General features: G+C 38.3%; 1 protein-coding gene across 1 annotated transcript; it reads left to right on the top strand.

Moving 5' to 3' along the window:
- The first annotated feature begins 9,218 nt into the window (after nucleotides 1–9,218).
- LOC138009868 (uncharacterized) lies at nucleotides 9,219–10,610 on the top strand. The gene is made up of 3 exons (XM_068856861.1): nucleotides 9,219–9,490; nucleotides 9,585–9,845; nucleotides 10,445–10,610. Exons 1-3 carry the CDS (start codon nucleotides 9,219–9,221, stop codon nucleotides 10,608–10,610), a joined length of 699 nt encoding a protein of 232 aa, XP_068712962.1.
- The last annotated feature ends 7,145 nt before the right edge of the window (nucleotides 10,611–17,755 follow it).

Raw genomic sequence — 17,755 nt, 5'->3', positions numbered from 1 at the left:
TATTTTCACGGTCTTTGCGAATCACGTCATAACCAGATAAATGTACTTTGTTATCTTTGATGGTTGAGTCGAGTTTCCTTTCGTTTATAGCTAAAATATCAATTCCCTTGGACTGACTCATGAAGATATGTAAATCATCGATGTGAGATACTAAGCTATTTATGTTTAAAAATGCCATAACCAAACCACGTCCAAAAGCTGACTTACCATAGGTGTTTTGTGAAGATTGTCTGAAATCCAGGAAATCTGTAGATCTCGTAGGATCAGGAGACTGATCGGGCTCCCAAACGGCAAAGACCTAATCTATATGTTTACAAAAATTCTGTGCTAAAAGGGCAGATCCTGACTTAGACAGATGTAACCCGCCCCGATTTAAGTGAGTTTGATTAATGTTGTTATGTTCGATAAAATTCCAGTGATTCTGTCGGCAGAACTTCTTGAGAATTTTGTTCACACTTGAGACTTTCCCGGCTTTATCATATGCTCTGGCAATCAATCCCGATATTGCCAAATTGGTTTCTGGTGCCTCACCTTGAATTTGAAGAGCCAACTTGACAATGCCTTCCGCTGTAAGTCTAGGTTCCTGGGTATTTCGGTCGTTTGTTCCGATATGAAGGACAACATTATCAGGTTTCTTTCTTAGAAGAGGTTTAACGAAGTCTTCCATATCCTCAGAGGTTGCTTCTGGAAAAGACTTGACGACCACCTTGTTGCTTCTAGAATGCTCCAGCCACGAATATGTTGGATGATCGAGTCACCTGCAATAATGGCTACTGGTTTTCTTGGATGCTCGTTGTTGTTATTAGCACCAGAATGTGAATCGTCTGCATTTGATGACGACTTGGTGCTCCTCGAGCTTCTTCTGTTACGCCGTGTATTTTGTTGAGTTGACCAACCGCCTTGCAAGAACATGGTCTACGAGCAAACCGCGAAAAGTACGAGTTCTTCCAAAAGAAAGTAACCTATTGTGGCCATGAAGTAGACAAGGATGGATTACACAAAACACAAGAGAAAGTTGATGCAGTTGTCAACGCCCCAAAGCCAGAGAATGTCCAACAAGTTCGTTCATTTTTGGAACTAGTGAACTACTACCACAAGTTCCTGCCCAACCTAGCCACCAACTTAAACCACCTCTTAGAACAAGGTAAACAATGGAAGGGGACTACAGAATGTGAGGAAGCTTTCATAAAAGTGAAGGAGCTCATCACGTCCTCCCCCACTATGATCCCGGACAACCCTTAAGACTAGCCTGTGACGCATCACCAGTTGGGATTGCAGCTGTCTTGTCACAAATTATGGATAACAGCTCGGATCATCAGGCACCCTCAGTAAGACAGAGAAGAACTATTCCCTGATTGATAAGGAAGCATTGGCACTAGTGTGGGGAGTTAAAAAGTTCCACCTATAGCTGTTTGGTCGCCATTTCACACTTGTAACAGACCATGAACCTCTGACTTCAATTTTCCATCCAAAGAAAGGGATACCAGCAATGACAGTTGCTCGCCTGCAGCATTATTCGCTTTTCCTTGCCGGGTTTTATTACAGCACTGAATACAAGAACACCACCCAGCACAGAATGCTGACGGGCTATCACGCCTACCTGTAACAAGGGACGGTGGACCCCTTAGAGGTTTTCCAAATGTCTCAGATAGACATACTTCCAATCAGTGTGGGTATGATCTGCCAGGCAGCTCAAAGAGATCTTGTTTTATCGCGTGTGTTTGAACACACAAAGCAATTGTGGCCAGCAAAGTGTGAGGAAGAGCTGGAACTATATTACAGAAGAAAAGATGAACTTACTGTCCAAGACAGCTGCCTGATGTTGGGAGCACGCATGATAATGAAATTACCAGATACAATTATTGAATGAACTCCATAGTGGTCACCTTGATGTTGCCAAAATGAAAGCCTTGGCCAGAAGCTATGTGTGGTGGCCGGGGATGGATAAAGCAATTGAACAGATGTCAAAAGAATGCATGGGCTGTCAACTCACCCAGAAAAACCCCGAAACCGCACCATTGCACTCGTGGGAATGGCCAGCTCATCCCTGGCAACGGATACACGTTCTTAGGGGAAATGTTCCTCGTTGTTGTGGATGCGCACTCTGAATGGCCAGAAGTGGTAAAGATGAATTCGACAACGGCCACGAAAACAGTTAAAGAATTGAGAAAGCTTTTTACTACCCACGACTTTTTTGTTACTATTATTTTCTTTAAATTGTGATTCACACTACTTACAACACTGGTACATCTACTTACAAAATTTACAAAAATTACACAATTCACAACTACTAAAATCCATTATATTACCATCAAAAACTATTTAACAATTTAATTGCTTACGCAATACTTACAATACAATGCACTTACTCTACAAAACAATATGATTACTTTTTAAACTTGCAATATCAATTTATACACTACTTACAAAATAATACGATTGCAGATGCTAATTATATTCATATTCTAACGTCAAAAACAATGAGCAACAAAATAAAAGATACATGCATATTAAAAATAAATAAATAAATTAATTAATTATATTGAAGTGAGTACCCATTTCTTTTCAAAAAAGTTTCATATTTAATCTTTAGTTTCGATTGCAGTCCTTGAATTTTAGCAAGTGTTTGGCTTCTTCTGCAGTCCCACAAAAATAATTTTCCAATTAATATGAAATAGTTTAATAAATTTGATAAAGGGCATTGTTTTGATAAAACTCCAAATAAAACGTTTTGCGCAGAAAGATGGATTGGCTGATTCGATACCACTACCAGGTACCAGTACGATTCGAAATTAGTCCAGAACGTTTTGGGGTGAAGGTATTCAAAGAAAAGTTGATATAAAGTCTCAGGTTCATCATTACAAAAAGTACATGCATCATTAATTCTAAATCCAATTTTGCATAGTTTGCTGTTAGTGTAAAGAATATAATTAATTACTTTGTATTGGAAAGCCTGAACATGTGACTCAAGTGCAACCAAATGTGGTAACAAGAAAATTTCTTTAAATTGTTGGGTTGTGAAATTAAAATCAATCTTCAATTTCCAGATAATATTAGGAGGTTGAGCTTTTTTTTAGACCAGCAGCAAATAATAATCTTTTAATTTTTTGTCTTTAATATCGAAAATTTTATTTCCAATTATAAGTGATGGGGATACGGTTAATCTATCTAGGCTGATTTCTTTTAAATGAGAAGGCACAGAAAGACGAAGGCCCGCCCATTGCAGAAAATTGCTTTTGACAATTTTGCTTAAGTTAAAAAGAAGATCATGTATGTAAATGATTCCCGAATTAAAATAATTTTTATAGTACACTGGCTTATTGTCTATTCGAATCTCTTTATGATTCCAAACAACAATTTTCCAGTCACTTTCTGAAGTGAAAGATTAGCGGAACTCCGACCACCATAACAAAAGTTCGTGGTAAAATTGAGAAGATATCATAGAAAAAACCAACCTCCTACGGGCTCTAATAGATGAAGTAAATACGTCTTCTATGTTGCATTTGAATCGTTAAATAACCATTTTAGCCAGCCCAACCTTAAAGATTTGACCATGCTTTCCAAATCTATCATTTTTAGACCACCTCTCTCATAATCGTTTATTACAGACACGCGAGTCACTTTATCTGTACCTTTCCATAAGAACTTGAATAACAATTGATTCAGTTTATTCACAATTTCCTTTGGTGTAGGAAGTAGATGAATTTTGGGAGCAAAACAGATTTAATTATTGTCACCTTACCGTAAATAGAGAGGCCCCTCGAGGAAGAAATATTAATAAGTTTTTTAATACTATCCAGCCTTTCAATAAAGTTTTTTTCCTTTAAGTGCACCTGACCCCAAAATATTTTTTTGCTAAAATGATTCTTGCAACTGTTCAAAACGCATTGCAGTCATTTTTTTCATTTTTCTAACAAATCCTGCTATTTTATAGGCTTCGAAATTTGCGAAAATCCAAGCATCTTTTGTTCACGACTGAGTCAGAAGGGGAGTGGGTCTATTCCTGATTTGACATCACAATCTACTTCGCTTGCATTTTTACAAAGAGTTAATGCAATGTAAATCAGTTTGTGACGTCAAATCAGGAATAGACCCACTCCCCTTCTGACTCAAACATGAACAAAAGATGCTTGGATTTTTGCAACTTTCAAAGCTTATAAAATGGCAGGATTTGTTAGAAAATGAAAAAAAGGCCGCAATGCGTTTCGAACAGTTGCAAAGATTCACTTTAGCAAAAAAGATATTATGGGGTTAGGTGCAATTTAATAGTTTCTGATCGTATGTGAAATATACCCCCAGAGCTTTGATTGGGATTTTAGGCCACTTAATACCAAAATGTTCTTCTTTACTTTCTTTTAATGATCCTATCCACATACTCTCAGTTTTTGAACAATTAATCTTAAGACCGGAAATGCTTCAAAACCGGTCCAGTACTTCAAATAATACTAACCACGGCTTACAAGAACAATTAGTCAGCGACAATTGGCCCAAATTCGTAGCCGAAGAATTTAGATCCTTCATGAGAAACAATGACATCAAACCCATATGGTCAACGCCATACCACCCCCCTATGAATGGTTTGGCTGAGCGGTTCGTACAAACGTTCAAACAAGCTCTACAGGCAGCAGCAACTGAAAGAAATCTACTCTCCTGGAAACTGGCGAACTTCTTACTAGCCTATAGAACAACATTTCATGCAACAACAGGGGAGACACCAGCCATGCGACTCATAGGAAGGAATATTCGGACGAGACTTGATGCACTAAAGCCCAACATACGGAAGAGATTAGAGGATAAGCAGCAAGACCTAAAGTTGAGTCTAAGCAATAGGCACAGACACAAGCTGGATGTAGGACAAGAAGTTGTTGCCCGAGACTATCGTGGCGGAAACAAGTGGAATGCCTGGGGTCATAACAGCTCAGAGGGGACCCTTAACATATGAAGTTAGAGTTGCACCCAACACAGTCTGGCGGAGACACAATGATCAACTCAAGGGGTCTGCCATGCCCCTAAGATCTGACCAAGGGGGCGAACAACAACAACAAAGCCCAGCTGCGTTCACAGCTATCCCGCAAACAGCAAGCAATATTGGAAAAGAAGTTCCGCAGTTCCCGACACCTGACAACATTGAGGGTTCAAGTACAGAGAAACATATCAGCGCCACCCCTGTCAGTACTGTTCCCCTTAGCAGCATGGGGACACCAGCTAGACATTATCCTGCTCGGTTATGGAAACCACCTGAAAGACTGAACTTATAACTGACTTTCCTTGTTTGTTGAACACCCGTGTCTGTAATTGGGGGGAGGGATGCTATGTCACAACAGTTATTCAGCGGTGTTACCAGTTCACATGCGCACGCATGCCATGTGCTTTTCAGTAGTGTCTTAGAGATTGCCATGTTTAATAAAAATATTCGACTGTTGCGTTAGAGAACGAGTCCATTCTTTGCCGTGAGACACAATGAATGGACATATGACCAAGTGAAGCACAAATTAGACTACCTACAGTATTATAAGGGTCCTAACTCACATACTGTTAAGAGGTACCAAGCAAATAAAGGGAAAAACCTGGCCCAAAAAGAATGCTGTCACCACAAAATGACCTTTTTCTGACACTTATGAAGCTGCGTCTTAATTTGAACAATGCACTTCTTGGTCATTTGTTTGCATATCACAAAGTCTTGTAACTGTATCTTGTCAACGTGGATACCACTTCTTGCCCTGGAGCTAAAACCTCTTATTCATTGGCCAACTAGGGAAGAAGCTAAGACTGTTTCCAAAAATATAACAATGTTATTGCAATTATTGATTGCACTGAAGTGCCAATTCACAGGCCCTCATTGGCCTTGGCAAATGGACAAATTTACTCGTTCTACAAGGGGAGACCAACATGTAAGTTGTTAGTTGACTGTACAAACTGTTTCATTTGTTTCATCTGCAGCTGGCGGTGCCATGAGTGACAAACGACTCGTAAAGGAAAGTGGTATCTTGTCAAAATTCACACGCCAGGATACTGTGCTGGCTGATAGGGGAATAAGAACTGCTTCACTCCTATCAGGTTAATCGAGTCATTCTCCCCTTCTTGAAGAAGAAACAGTTTTCCCTCGAAGATGATGCGCAAACAAAACAAGTCGCAAATACTAGAATTCACATTGAACGTGTGATAGGAAGATTGAAAGACTATGACATTTTAAAAGCTGAGCTGCCTCTTGACATGATCGACTTGTTTGATCACATTGCTACCATAATTTGCTGCCTTGTCAGTACCTTAGACTAGAAATTTCCAATAGAAAGCAAAAACCGTTGCTAAGCATAACCCAGGGGGGTTAACTCGCAGTATACATTATGGGGAGGTCCATCGTATTTTGGGGGTTGAAAATTTGGACCCTCTGTGATATTTTTGGATCAAGAGATCTGACACATATTTTTTGTAAGGTCTTAACAAATATGCAAAATTTTTGTTGTAATCATTGGATCAGAAAATTACTCATCTGAATATTTTAAGCAGGGCCTGAATTCAGAAAAATGCTAATAAAGAAGACAATACATTGTATTAATTTGTAATCTTGTTTACTTGTCCTGTTTTCTCTATGACTCATTACATGTCAGTGTTGTCGACCAATGCATTGAGGTATTTAAGCCTTTTACTTTTTTGGCGTAGGAAATTTTGATGCCAGATATTTGTTGGGTGCAAAATTCTTGTTGGTCTACGGCTACTACTACCATAAGATTGTTTTACTTGCTCTTGAAATAAATACATGTAGTATGGTTCTTTACAACTTAATTGTTTTGCTTACAGAAATCGCAAAACCTTGTTAAGTTATCTAATATGAAGCATTCATTCCCTGTTATGTTCACACATTGCCAGTGGAACCACTTGTCACAGCAGTCACATTCAATACTCATTTCTTTGCATTCCTTGGGCTCTTCAAGGCACTCAGCACCACATTTACCACAAGGAAAGTCCACCACACTTTCTTTTGTGCCTATGTCATTGTTCACGACTGGTTCACACATTGCTGTCATAGCCATGCCCTTTTGACACTGTCAGTTAACAACTCTGGAATAACCATCTCTTTGAAAAACACACGTGCTTTCATTACTGCCTCTTCAAGAAAGTCAGTGTTCAGATAAACTTCTTGATAATAGAAATTGTTTTCAAGACTACATGGAGCTGTTTTGACACAAAAGTATCCAGCATCTGATTCAACTGAAAGCATTTGAAACTGTACTTCGCTATAGTATTGGTGGTTATACTTCAAAGAAATTGTGTCATCACACAGTAAAAAACCGCCATTTTGGAAATGAGTTAAACCAACTCTTTCTTTGAGTAAACTAATAATTTTACTCTGTTTTTTGAGTATAATTACTCAAGAAATGAGTAACATGTTAAACTCAAATCAATGAGTAGGATGTACTCCTGATTTTGAGTTGATTCCACAGAGACTATTCTGTACTCTTATGACTGAGTAAAAAGTACTCAGGTGTCACTGAATCATATAGACTGCCTTTACTCCTACTCTTGAGTAGAACTTCAACACAAATTTATGTTAAAGGAAGAGGAACCCTAGCTCCCTGTGGTTAATCTAAAAGTTTGCAGTGAGTGGATGCTCGACACTTAAGACCAACTAAATGTTCCTGGCCTGAAAATAATCATTGCTTTGCAAAAAAACTCTGTTGCTATTTATTTATTTATAATTTGTCAGGTTTGCGATTCCTGAAAAAGGAGCCGGCAATGTTTTCATCGAGAATCTCTGAATGTAGGAAATAACTACCAAATTATAAATACTTAATCAAAAAAATATATAGATCAGAGCAGGGATACAGGAAACTCCTGATCAGTTCCCTACCCATATGCACTAAATAGGTTTGAAACGCTGTTGTTTTAGTAATATTAGATATTAATTCATGCTCAACGGCAAAAGGCAAAGCTGATGGTGTCACGTGACCAAAATCTTGTGGTCTTTCAGGACTTCAGTGGTAAGTGGTATAGGTTGTCACTAATATTTTTCACCCGTCTGTGATGACTTAGTTTGATTTTTTAACTGAAATAATATGTTTTAGGCAATAAAAGTGGAGCAATTTCCGTTGATGAAAAACAACCTCGTCGTAGCTTTGCATTAAAATTCAAAACCCAGGAAACCTGAGACTGCAAATGTCTGACCGCAAACTGCAGTTTGTGGTTTCCAATTTAAAAAAAAAGACCTTTAAAGGTGAGTGTTATTTTTAGTGAAACTGATGTGATGCAGGGATTTCGTTTTTTTCGCGGCAATAAAGTAGATGCAAAGGTCTCTGTTGTTCTAAATATTTTTATCGATGTTTATTTGTTATTGTAAACAGTCTACTCTGTATTTCAAGACAACATAAGTATTGGTGACATAGCAACCAAATCCCTTGCAGATTCCAAGTGGGTGAAAACTTCCATTTGTGACTGCTTTACAAAACACACTTCATTTTGTCGCTCAATCTCATAGGCATTCAGATGTTCTACATATTCAGTAACTCATGAAGTTTTGTACTGGAACAACAATTCACTCCCATTCAAAATGAGAACCAGATTTATCTCGCCAAGCACTGGAATGCCATGATGTAACCCTGCAACAACGACATAAGCTCTACAGTACTTTGGCCCAAGAGATTCTAGTAGAGAAAATAATAACAAGTTCTTAATTAACATATATATATATATATATATGGAAGAAAAAGACAAATAAACTACAAGTTCATCCCTACAAGCCTCTTTCGTGGTCGCCCACTCATCAGGGGATTTGATGATGAGTGGGCATTACAAAGCTTTTGCTTTCATGTCCAAATTGAGCACTCTACTGGGACGAGTCATTGCCGCTAGCAATTGCGCATGCTCACTAGCTCGCTAGTTTGAGCACTCTGGCATGGCTTAGATGTACCACATGTGTGGGACATTTGGGGTGGCTTTATAAGCTTAAAGTGCCCGTGTCACCATTTTTTTTCTTTTCACATTCAAAAGTCCACATTAAAATATGAACTTCTGCGAAAAAATTTTTGGATTTGAACAAAACGCGAATTTCTTATGATTTTTTCAATCCTACTTTTGTTTGGTACACCCCTTCCGCTGATCGAGAAAGTACGGGCTCATCATGTGACGTAGTTTCAGGAACGCTTGTTGGCGTGCCTCCCTTGTTTACTATATACGACAGAGGTTATCGAAGTTGTGTTCATCAAATACAAACCAACTAAGTGATGTCCTCTATAGAGAGTGCTTCCGACACAGAAAGCGACCAATATAGCAGCGTAAACGAAGACTATCAAATCGAAGTTGAAGCGAATGATTGCGTTTTGGAACTGGAAGAGTCGCCCACAAGAGCTACCGGTAATTCGCTTGAACCTTATGCGGATGAACCCTTAGCGGACGAGGAATGGCTTGCTAACTATAGGAAAGTGATTGAGGAGAAAGATCAGCTAGAAAATGAGTTGAAACGACGCTTGGAAAATTCTGTTCATGTGGAAGACTGGTAAGCTAACTTCTATTATTAGAATTGGTTGTTGTTGTCTTTATATCAACTGGTGTGTGAAGGACTAACCGCATGCGAATTACTTCACTTTTAGGTGTACATGTGGTAATTGTAGCCGCGAACCTTTGATAAACATTAGCGAATGCTACTGCTGTAAAGAAATTGAAGGCTGCTGTGAGGCGCTTACAAGTGAAATTGTTCTGGAAGACCTCGAAGAAGGACAAGAGCTGCGCTGTATAACCGAACATCCGGGATTTAGGCCAGTTTGCCTAGAAAAGTGGAGCCTTCGATTAGCGAGTGGCAAATACCGAACCAAGGGGAAGCAAGCCTACAAAAAAACTGGTTCTGAGGAAAGGTGCGGTGGATTTTTCCTTTACAGTTTTCACTTCTTAGCTTGTTAGAGGTCTTGAACCATTTCAGATGTCTGATTCAAAGTGGTAACCAATATTATAACAAATTGTAACAAATACGGATTTGAATGTTGTCGAGGCACAATCCATAATTTCCTTGTAGTGTTTTTTGGTCGTTGTTGTTATTTATTTACTATTATAATACAAATTTAAGATGGGACCCTGCACACACTCTGATTGGTCCAGAACCTGTGTGTTATCAGTGAGTATAATAACAAAGAAAAAGTGTGTTTTATTATTTTTCGCAACATAACCTCTACATCATAAAGCAAATAAAAAAGCCTGTGATAAAACACTCCATACATTTGGAAACACTCAAAATGTAGAAAATACTCCCCACCAGCTCATGTGTTCTACATTTCCCACATGTTCTCAACTGCCATTGCATTTTATATCACAGTGTAATACTAGCTTAGGCCTCTTTATTTGTTAATTACTAAGACCGCTGACCACTTGCCAGTAGTATTGGAAAATAGTAAATAAGAAATAAATATCATCCTAAAATGGTGCTTTTGCTATTATTTTTTGGTCTCTCCTCTTCTAGGTATCTCCGAGCAATAGCCTATAGGGAATTTATCAGGCTTGTGTATGGCTACTTGGGCAAGAAAAGAATTCCCCTTCCAGCTTGTGCATATTCTGCTATTAGAAAGACATTTAAAAGTGACGAGGACAAGGAGTCGGCTGGTTTCGAACTAGGAGAGTTTGACTGATAGTTTTGTAGAGTAGACTAAAGTCAAGTTTTATATTGAACACTTATTTTTTAGAAGTTATTATCATTACTCTTGTAACTTTAGTAACATTTGCATATTCCGTGTTTCCAACATGTGCACATATTCTCCCACTGCGATAAGATGAATCATTGGGTTAAAAAAAACTGAAAGTAAATCACAATATACTGATTCAAAAATTCAAAAATTTGCCAAGCATTGAGTGATTTGGAAAACAGACACTCAGCATATGAGGCATTAGGATCTCTATCTTCTATTTCTTGGACAGTCAGTCACAGATTTGTGACCTCTCATTGGGTTTCTGCAGGCAGAACATAGTGGACGTGCTCTTGTTGGTTGCTCTGTCCTTTCATTGGTCACTTGATCTGACACTGCAATAATAAAGCAAATACTTGTTTTTTAATTCTTTGAATATTGTAAACAAATTCCACCGAAAGAGAATGTTTTTCCTGTTGTAATTAGAATTTACTCCTACTCTTAAACGTTCAGGGCTATTTAACAAAATAAAACATTTTGTGTGTATAAGATTATACATTTATCACAACTTTTCAATAATGCATTTGGCACATAACAAGATTATCATGGATGTGAAGTAAAAGTCTAAACACAAAGTTTCCATGGCAGCATGTACCTGCTGCAATGGGAGGGACATCCTTTGAAACCATGCTTGAGCGTTCTTTCTGTTTCCTTATGGCCTCCTCCCGGGGTTGCTTATCGAGCATGGTGTTCATGGGCGGTGGAACCATAGTTTGCAATTCATTGCACGTTTCCCGAAGTTGCTGCTTGCTTAGGGCCAGAAAAAACTGGAAAAGTTCACCAACATAATCTGGAAATTGTTAACAACAATTAGCACACAGTGTAGCTATTTCAGTCAGTCTACAGATGCTTGCTTGGGGTTTGGGACGAGCATTAACAGTGAATGACTTCTGTGTTTTTTCGTACAATTGCAGCATCGATCAATCACAAGACATCATGAGGTAACATGTTAGAATTCATAAATACCAAAGTTCTGTTCAATTTTCCTATTTCTGACAGTTCCTTCCCCATTCTTGAACTTCGGGTAGGTTACTTTGACTGAGACACTGTCATCTTGGTTTACTTTGTCTTCTCTGTGAAGGTTGTAGTTGAAATGCAGGGCAGCCAAAATGTGCCTACAAGACATAAACAATACAACTGATGAAAATATGACCAAACATGTACACTGTACCTTTGCTACTAAGGGGTTTGTTGGGATAAAAATCATGTACCACCGTCGATAAACCACTACAGCATAACCATTATTAAAGATAATTTTTTTTCTCACACCTGCAGTACATTCCAAGATAGGAATAAGCAATTATCTTTGGTGCAAACTGGTTCAACACCGAGTGGAAGCCTTCCAGACAATCAGTTTGTGCACTTGGGGAAGCTTGAATGATGCCCTTTTTCAGACTGTCAGAAGTGAGGGCCTTCTTTACTTTATCGTACACTGTATGCTCTGAAATAATAATACTGGTACTTACTACCTACAGTAATAACCATAAATACATGTCATAAACATTAACCAGTTAGGTTTACTGTGGCAAAATTTAATATTGGCTAATACTTGTTTGAAGTGTTCATTTATGTGTTTGCAAGTTGATAAAATTTACAATATTTCTGCAAAATTAATGGAATTTAGGCAAGGAATTTTGAGAAAAAAGTCATATCAAATAGCAAGAGAAATAAACAATACCTGGGTCAATCCATTTGCGATCAGGGATGTCTCCATGTGCACACTTGTTAAAAAGTGGGTCATCCAAGTTAGTGTGCCTATTAATGATATGGCTAAGGAATGACTTAAACTTAGCCCAGATGACCTTTCCATTCCCATCTAGTGTGGATGTTGCACTCCAGTACAAGTGCCTCTCACAGGGCTTAACCCATGGCTGTAGTTCTTCATTCCCCTTTTCTTTTGTTAGTTTGTTAAGTAATTTGGTGATCTCTGTCAAAATTAAAAGAAATATGAGCAACATCAATACATACCATAAGGAAGCATAATCTAATTGCAGCTTGCCCTTTAGGATTGGATTGAAATGAGGATTTGCCCAATGGACATAGAGTATTTCCTGTGTAAAATGTGTGGGAGGTTCAAATAGATCACTGCAGATACTATGGAAACTACGATTGTAAAACACTGCAATAAGTGATAAAAGTAGTTGAGACAGTTAAACACAAGTTAGAACAACTTTCAATTCTCCCAGTATTGAATTTTTCTATATTCTTATTCAAATGATTGAGATTTTATTCTACATTGTCCATGAAGAAAGCAACTTAGTCTAACATTTTGGGGGAAATGTGAGTGGAGGGGGGTTATCAGTTAATTGCAAGAGCTAGAGACAAAATTTGCCAATAGTAAAAAGAGCTGTGAAGTGTCTCCGCCCTTTTCTTGCTCAATAAAATACAAAGATAACAATGCAGATAATATTCAACAGAATAATAATTATTAATGATCATACTCTTTTTAAGATGCCAGAGATCAAAGTAATGCGTTATATGTGATAAAACATTCTTCATGTGACTTGCTATTTGGGTATGCCTGTCGGAAATAAAGGCTGCAATTACAATGCCAAATCCCACCAGAAAGTCCATGCATTTTTGGAAGCCCATAAACTCCATGGCAGGGGAGCTTCCAGCTTGATTTCTCTGACAACAAAAATAGAAAAAGGGTAAGTTCAGAACTGAACATGCATTCTAAAACAGTATTAGGAAAGGTTTAAAATTTTAGACAAAAGGGGCTTATGGTAGTAATAGCAAAATAAAACACTAGGATACAAGAATGATCCAGTCTCATTCGAAAGAATCTTGCTCTAACAATAGTTTTGTTTACAATATATCCTGCATTTATGCCACCACATATCATGCACCAATGGTATAAGATTCATTACACACAGAGCTATTGTTCCATCTCAAGTAGGCGTCAGTCTGTACATTGTGTTGTTCCAGAAAATATCCATACGCCTCCCACTAAAGATTTTTTAGCTTGAACCCCCCACCCCTCTAGAAATTCCATTTTTATGTCACACTTTCCTTCAAAAAATTGAGCTTTTGAAACCTCCCTCACCCTTGGAATTTCCATTAACCTTCCTTGGGGTGGGTATGGATATTTTCTGGAACTACACATTCTACCCTTTGAAATGTTCAAGTTGATATAATCATATGCATGTGTATTTCTATAAGCACAATAAAACATGATAGTCATAACTTATTAGCATACCTGTATAAGTGCAAAATGGATGATGCTTGGTAATGTGCAACAGAAGATTGTGTATGCACAATACTTGGCACAATGACCCATGCTGTCATGGCGCCCATCACCTGACAGTGTTATTCCTCCCATATCTTTCAGACGAGACAACAGGTTTGTTTGATACCTCTTCCAAAACAAGTGCACAGTAGGAATCAGCATATTCTAAAACAATAATCAACGAATTACGTATTCAGTCGTGTGATATAAAATTTTCATAGTCTTTTTGGATAAAGAAGTGCACTTATGTCTAGGATTGAACACAAGTATTGTTGAATTAGTTCTTCATATTTGGCAGGGTTATTTGACATTTTCAGATTGCCTCAGGTTTGACAGAATTGTGTGTATTTGGGTGACTTTTTACCAAGAAGGACACATGTAATGCTTATCATAAGGAATTTAAGTCTCATTCATGCTCACCCCTGGATTTATCTAAGAAAGTGAAAACAACATTTGGAAAATATTTCTTTCACGGCGAAAAATTCCCTTCTACATTGTATGAATTACTTGGTAAGAGAGCACTAAACAGGTTGGCTTGTTTAAACTGGCTCCAGCTGGTACGACACCTGACCGTTTACAGACTGCTCAAAATAAGGTTTTTTTTTTTCTTTCACAATGATCATTTACCCGTTGATGTCGGAAGAATGTGCTGAATGAAGTGCAAGCCAGACCCATGTGCAAGAAGATCTGTCTAACTTTTGTAAAAGATCCACCAGCAAAAAGCACGGCCATAGATATTAGGAAGTTACCAGCAAGTATCTTAGTGCCTGGCATAAAAGGCTGACTGGTCCAAATGAACTCCTTTCTGCAACTGGAATTGGTACAGACCGTTTTAATCACTATCCCAGTTCCAGTCTGCTCTGCTGTTATCTCAGGCTTCCTTCCTGTGCGACAAACATGGCAGAACTGAAAGAGCAGCAGCAGTTTTGACAAGAACACTATGTACTTAGGCTCTGTTCTGATGTCGTGATAGGAACTTGATAGGGGGATCCTGCTAACCAAAAAAAAAATGCAAACCAGGAAGAAAGTTAATCTGATGGTTGTTCATTACTCATCATTTGCACTATACATTTCCTTAATACATGTAAACATGAATGTTTCTCCAATAATATTATTGCTTATCCAGTTTCTAATGTTTGTGTGTACCTCTTGCTTTTCATTTGTGTCTCCTCATCCTCTGTTTTGCTATCCTCTGCACTCTCACTGGAAAGCCCTTCTTGGTATCCACAAGAAAAGTCAGGTTCTTCTTCGATGGTGTCAGCGTCATCGTCCTCATCCTGGTCACTGCCAAGGAAGTCCTCGTCAATTTCCGACTCCTGATCCTGCTCTTCTTCTCTAGCCATTTCCCACTTGAGGGCTTGAAGCTCATGTGTCAGTCGGTCAACTGGGAATAAAAATAGTTTTGTTATTAATTTCAGGACATTACAAAAATTTAAAATTCCTCTCAAGCATTTAGAAGTGTCATTCTTACAAACCTTTACGCTTGAGCTGCCTTTTTTGGCCTTTACAGTTTTTGAGGGCTTCTCTTGCACCATTCAACTGCCTCTTCAAAACTTCATTCTCTCGATGGATACTGTTTACTTTTAATAGGTCATCAGCAAGGGCCTGCGTGGATGTCCCCTATGTTAGAAAAGTTTGGAATAATTAGCAACCTTGGTTGTTAAACTGACATTTCTTTCAACTAAGTATAACATTTTTAGAGAAATGCATACAGCACTGTACCATTTGCATGCTAGCATCAGACTGTAGTCCTAAATCAACACCAGCACCCTCAGTCATCTGTGTAACATCTTCCTGCAAAATAATAATTAAATGGCTATAATGTAACATCCAAAAAGTTTTTATTAGTTTTTTTTGCTGTTGTAGTTATCTAACCTACAGACTGGTGGCTAAACTACAGAATACAAGGCCACTTATTTATATCTCATTGAATAACAAAAGTGCCTATTGTTTTGTACTTCAATCTTCAAAGGATTTTGACACATGTAAAACAAGTGGAACGAAGTGGCCCTGCATTCTGTAATAATTGCTCCCTGAGCTATTATAATAAATTAAAATACATTACTTAGATAATGAAATGTAAACAAAATAAACTTTAAAATATATTACAACTAATTTATATGTCAAATAACAATATATGAGGGCATAATGCTCATCGCACAGTGTAAGATTTCACATCAAGAGCTTTACCTCGTAAGTGCTACATGTAGCACTGGAGTCCACTGCATTTGGGGAAACTGGAGTATCTACTGGTAGGTCACACTGTAAAACATATGTGAAAAGCATTTTCATTAAAACATATGTTGTCCTCGCTGTTATTTCTGCAAAATTATGATCACGGTTTTTGGTATACATCAACAACTATCTTACTTCTTGACTACTTGACGGTATCGCGTCGGAAGATGACAGCGATGTCGCATGCGCCGAAACTGAAGTTTCATGATCAGCCTCCGTGTCTAATGTCTTTAACCGAGCCTTGGCAGATCTCACTAACTGCGAAAGGAAATGCATAAGCAGCAGTACTAAACCAGAACAATAAACCACACATTTTTTTCCAAAAGTGGCTTTTAAGGAGAACTTCTTATTCGACAATGGACACTCGCAACACGTGGAGATAAATATTTCACACAATTACAATAAAACTCACCATTCGTCTTCCTCGCTTGGAAGGAGCTTCTTCCACTTCTGTACCAGCGTGAATCGAAGGGTACACACAAATCCCAATTTCGTCAGACTTCAACGATCGTTTCATTTTCGAGTCCAAACGAAACTGAAAATCTTCCTCTTTGAAGTGCATCGAGCACAATGAAGACGTTTTCCCGGGCACCCAGTTCTTCCTCTTCGAAAGGACGAAGTCGATCCATTTTTTCCTTCGTCTCTGTGCAATGGGGTTTTCAGAGTTCACAAAAGGAAATCTGTGCATACTAATTCCTTTTGTGGGGTCTGCTGTGTTGTCGCATCGTGCAGCAACACATCTTTCGGGCATTCTTGACCTTTTACTCGATAAACTCTCGGTCAAAAACCTCTCAAGTCTTCTCAAGCCTGTATACTTCTGAGGTCAAGTGTTCCTTAACCTACGTCACAAGTCCTCTATGACCGTGAGAAGACTAATACGAGTGGTGTGCCAAAATGGCGGTCAATTTCAGGGTTTTTAAATAATCATAAAAAATTTGCGTTTTGTTCAAATCGAAGATTTTTTTCGCAGAAGCTCGTATTTTAATGTGGACTTTTGAATGAGAAAATAAAAAAAATGGTGACATGGGCACTTTAACCTCCATCCCAGACATCAGCACTGCACTGATGAGGCCCAGAAGGCCGAAACAGTACTGTCTGCAGTTAGATATAGCTTTTTGGCATTACAAAGCTTTTGCTTTCATGTCCAAATTGAGCACTCTACTGGGATGAGTCATTGCCGCTAGCAATTGCGCATGCTCACTAGCTCGCTAGTTTGAGCACTCTGGCATGGCTTAGATGTACCACATGTGTGGGACATTTGGGGTGGCTTTATAAGCTTAACCTCCATCCCAGACATCAGCACTGCACTGATGAGGCCCAGAAGGCCGAAACAGTACTGTCTGCAGTTAGATATATATAAATATATATATATATATATATAACCAAAAAATGGGTAGAAGTCCTCATCAACTTAAAAGTGCTCAATAGTTGAACTAGAGCAATAATTAATTGGTAATGCAAGAGTGAGGTTATTTGGTCATTTAATCGCTACTCTGAGTTTCATGCTCCATACGGAGCAATCTTCAGGCAACTGCCAGAAAAAACGGTTACAATCACAGATATTTGGAAATACAGAACAATACACAAATATATATATACATATACATATACATATACATATACATAT

This window comes from Montipora foliosa, chromosome 7 (genome assembly GCF_036669935.1).
Source record: "Montipora foliosa isolate CH-2021 chromosome 7, ASM3666993v2, whole genome shotgun sequence".
Taxonomy (NCBI): domain Eukaryota; kingdom Metazoa; phylum Cnidaria; class Anthozoa; order Scleractinia; family Acroporidae; genus Montipora; species Montipora foliosa.
This window is presented reverse-complemented; position numbering and strand designations above follow the sequence as displayed.

Bases quoted from the DNA above. Each gene is read 5' to 3' on its own strand.
- LOC138009868 (XM_068856861.1), top strand. From the start codon at position 9,219: ATGTCCTCTATAGAGAGTGCTTCCGACACAGAAAGCGACCAATATAGC. The intron at 9,491-9,584 runs GTAAGCTAACTT...CTTCACTTTTAG, and splicing joins TCTGTTCATGTGGAAGACTG to GTGTACATGTGGTAATTGTA. The intron at 9,846-10,444 runs GTGCGGTGGATT...CTCCTCTTCTAG, and splicing joins AAAACTGGTTCTGAGGAAAG to GTATCTCCGAGCAATAGCCT.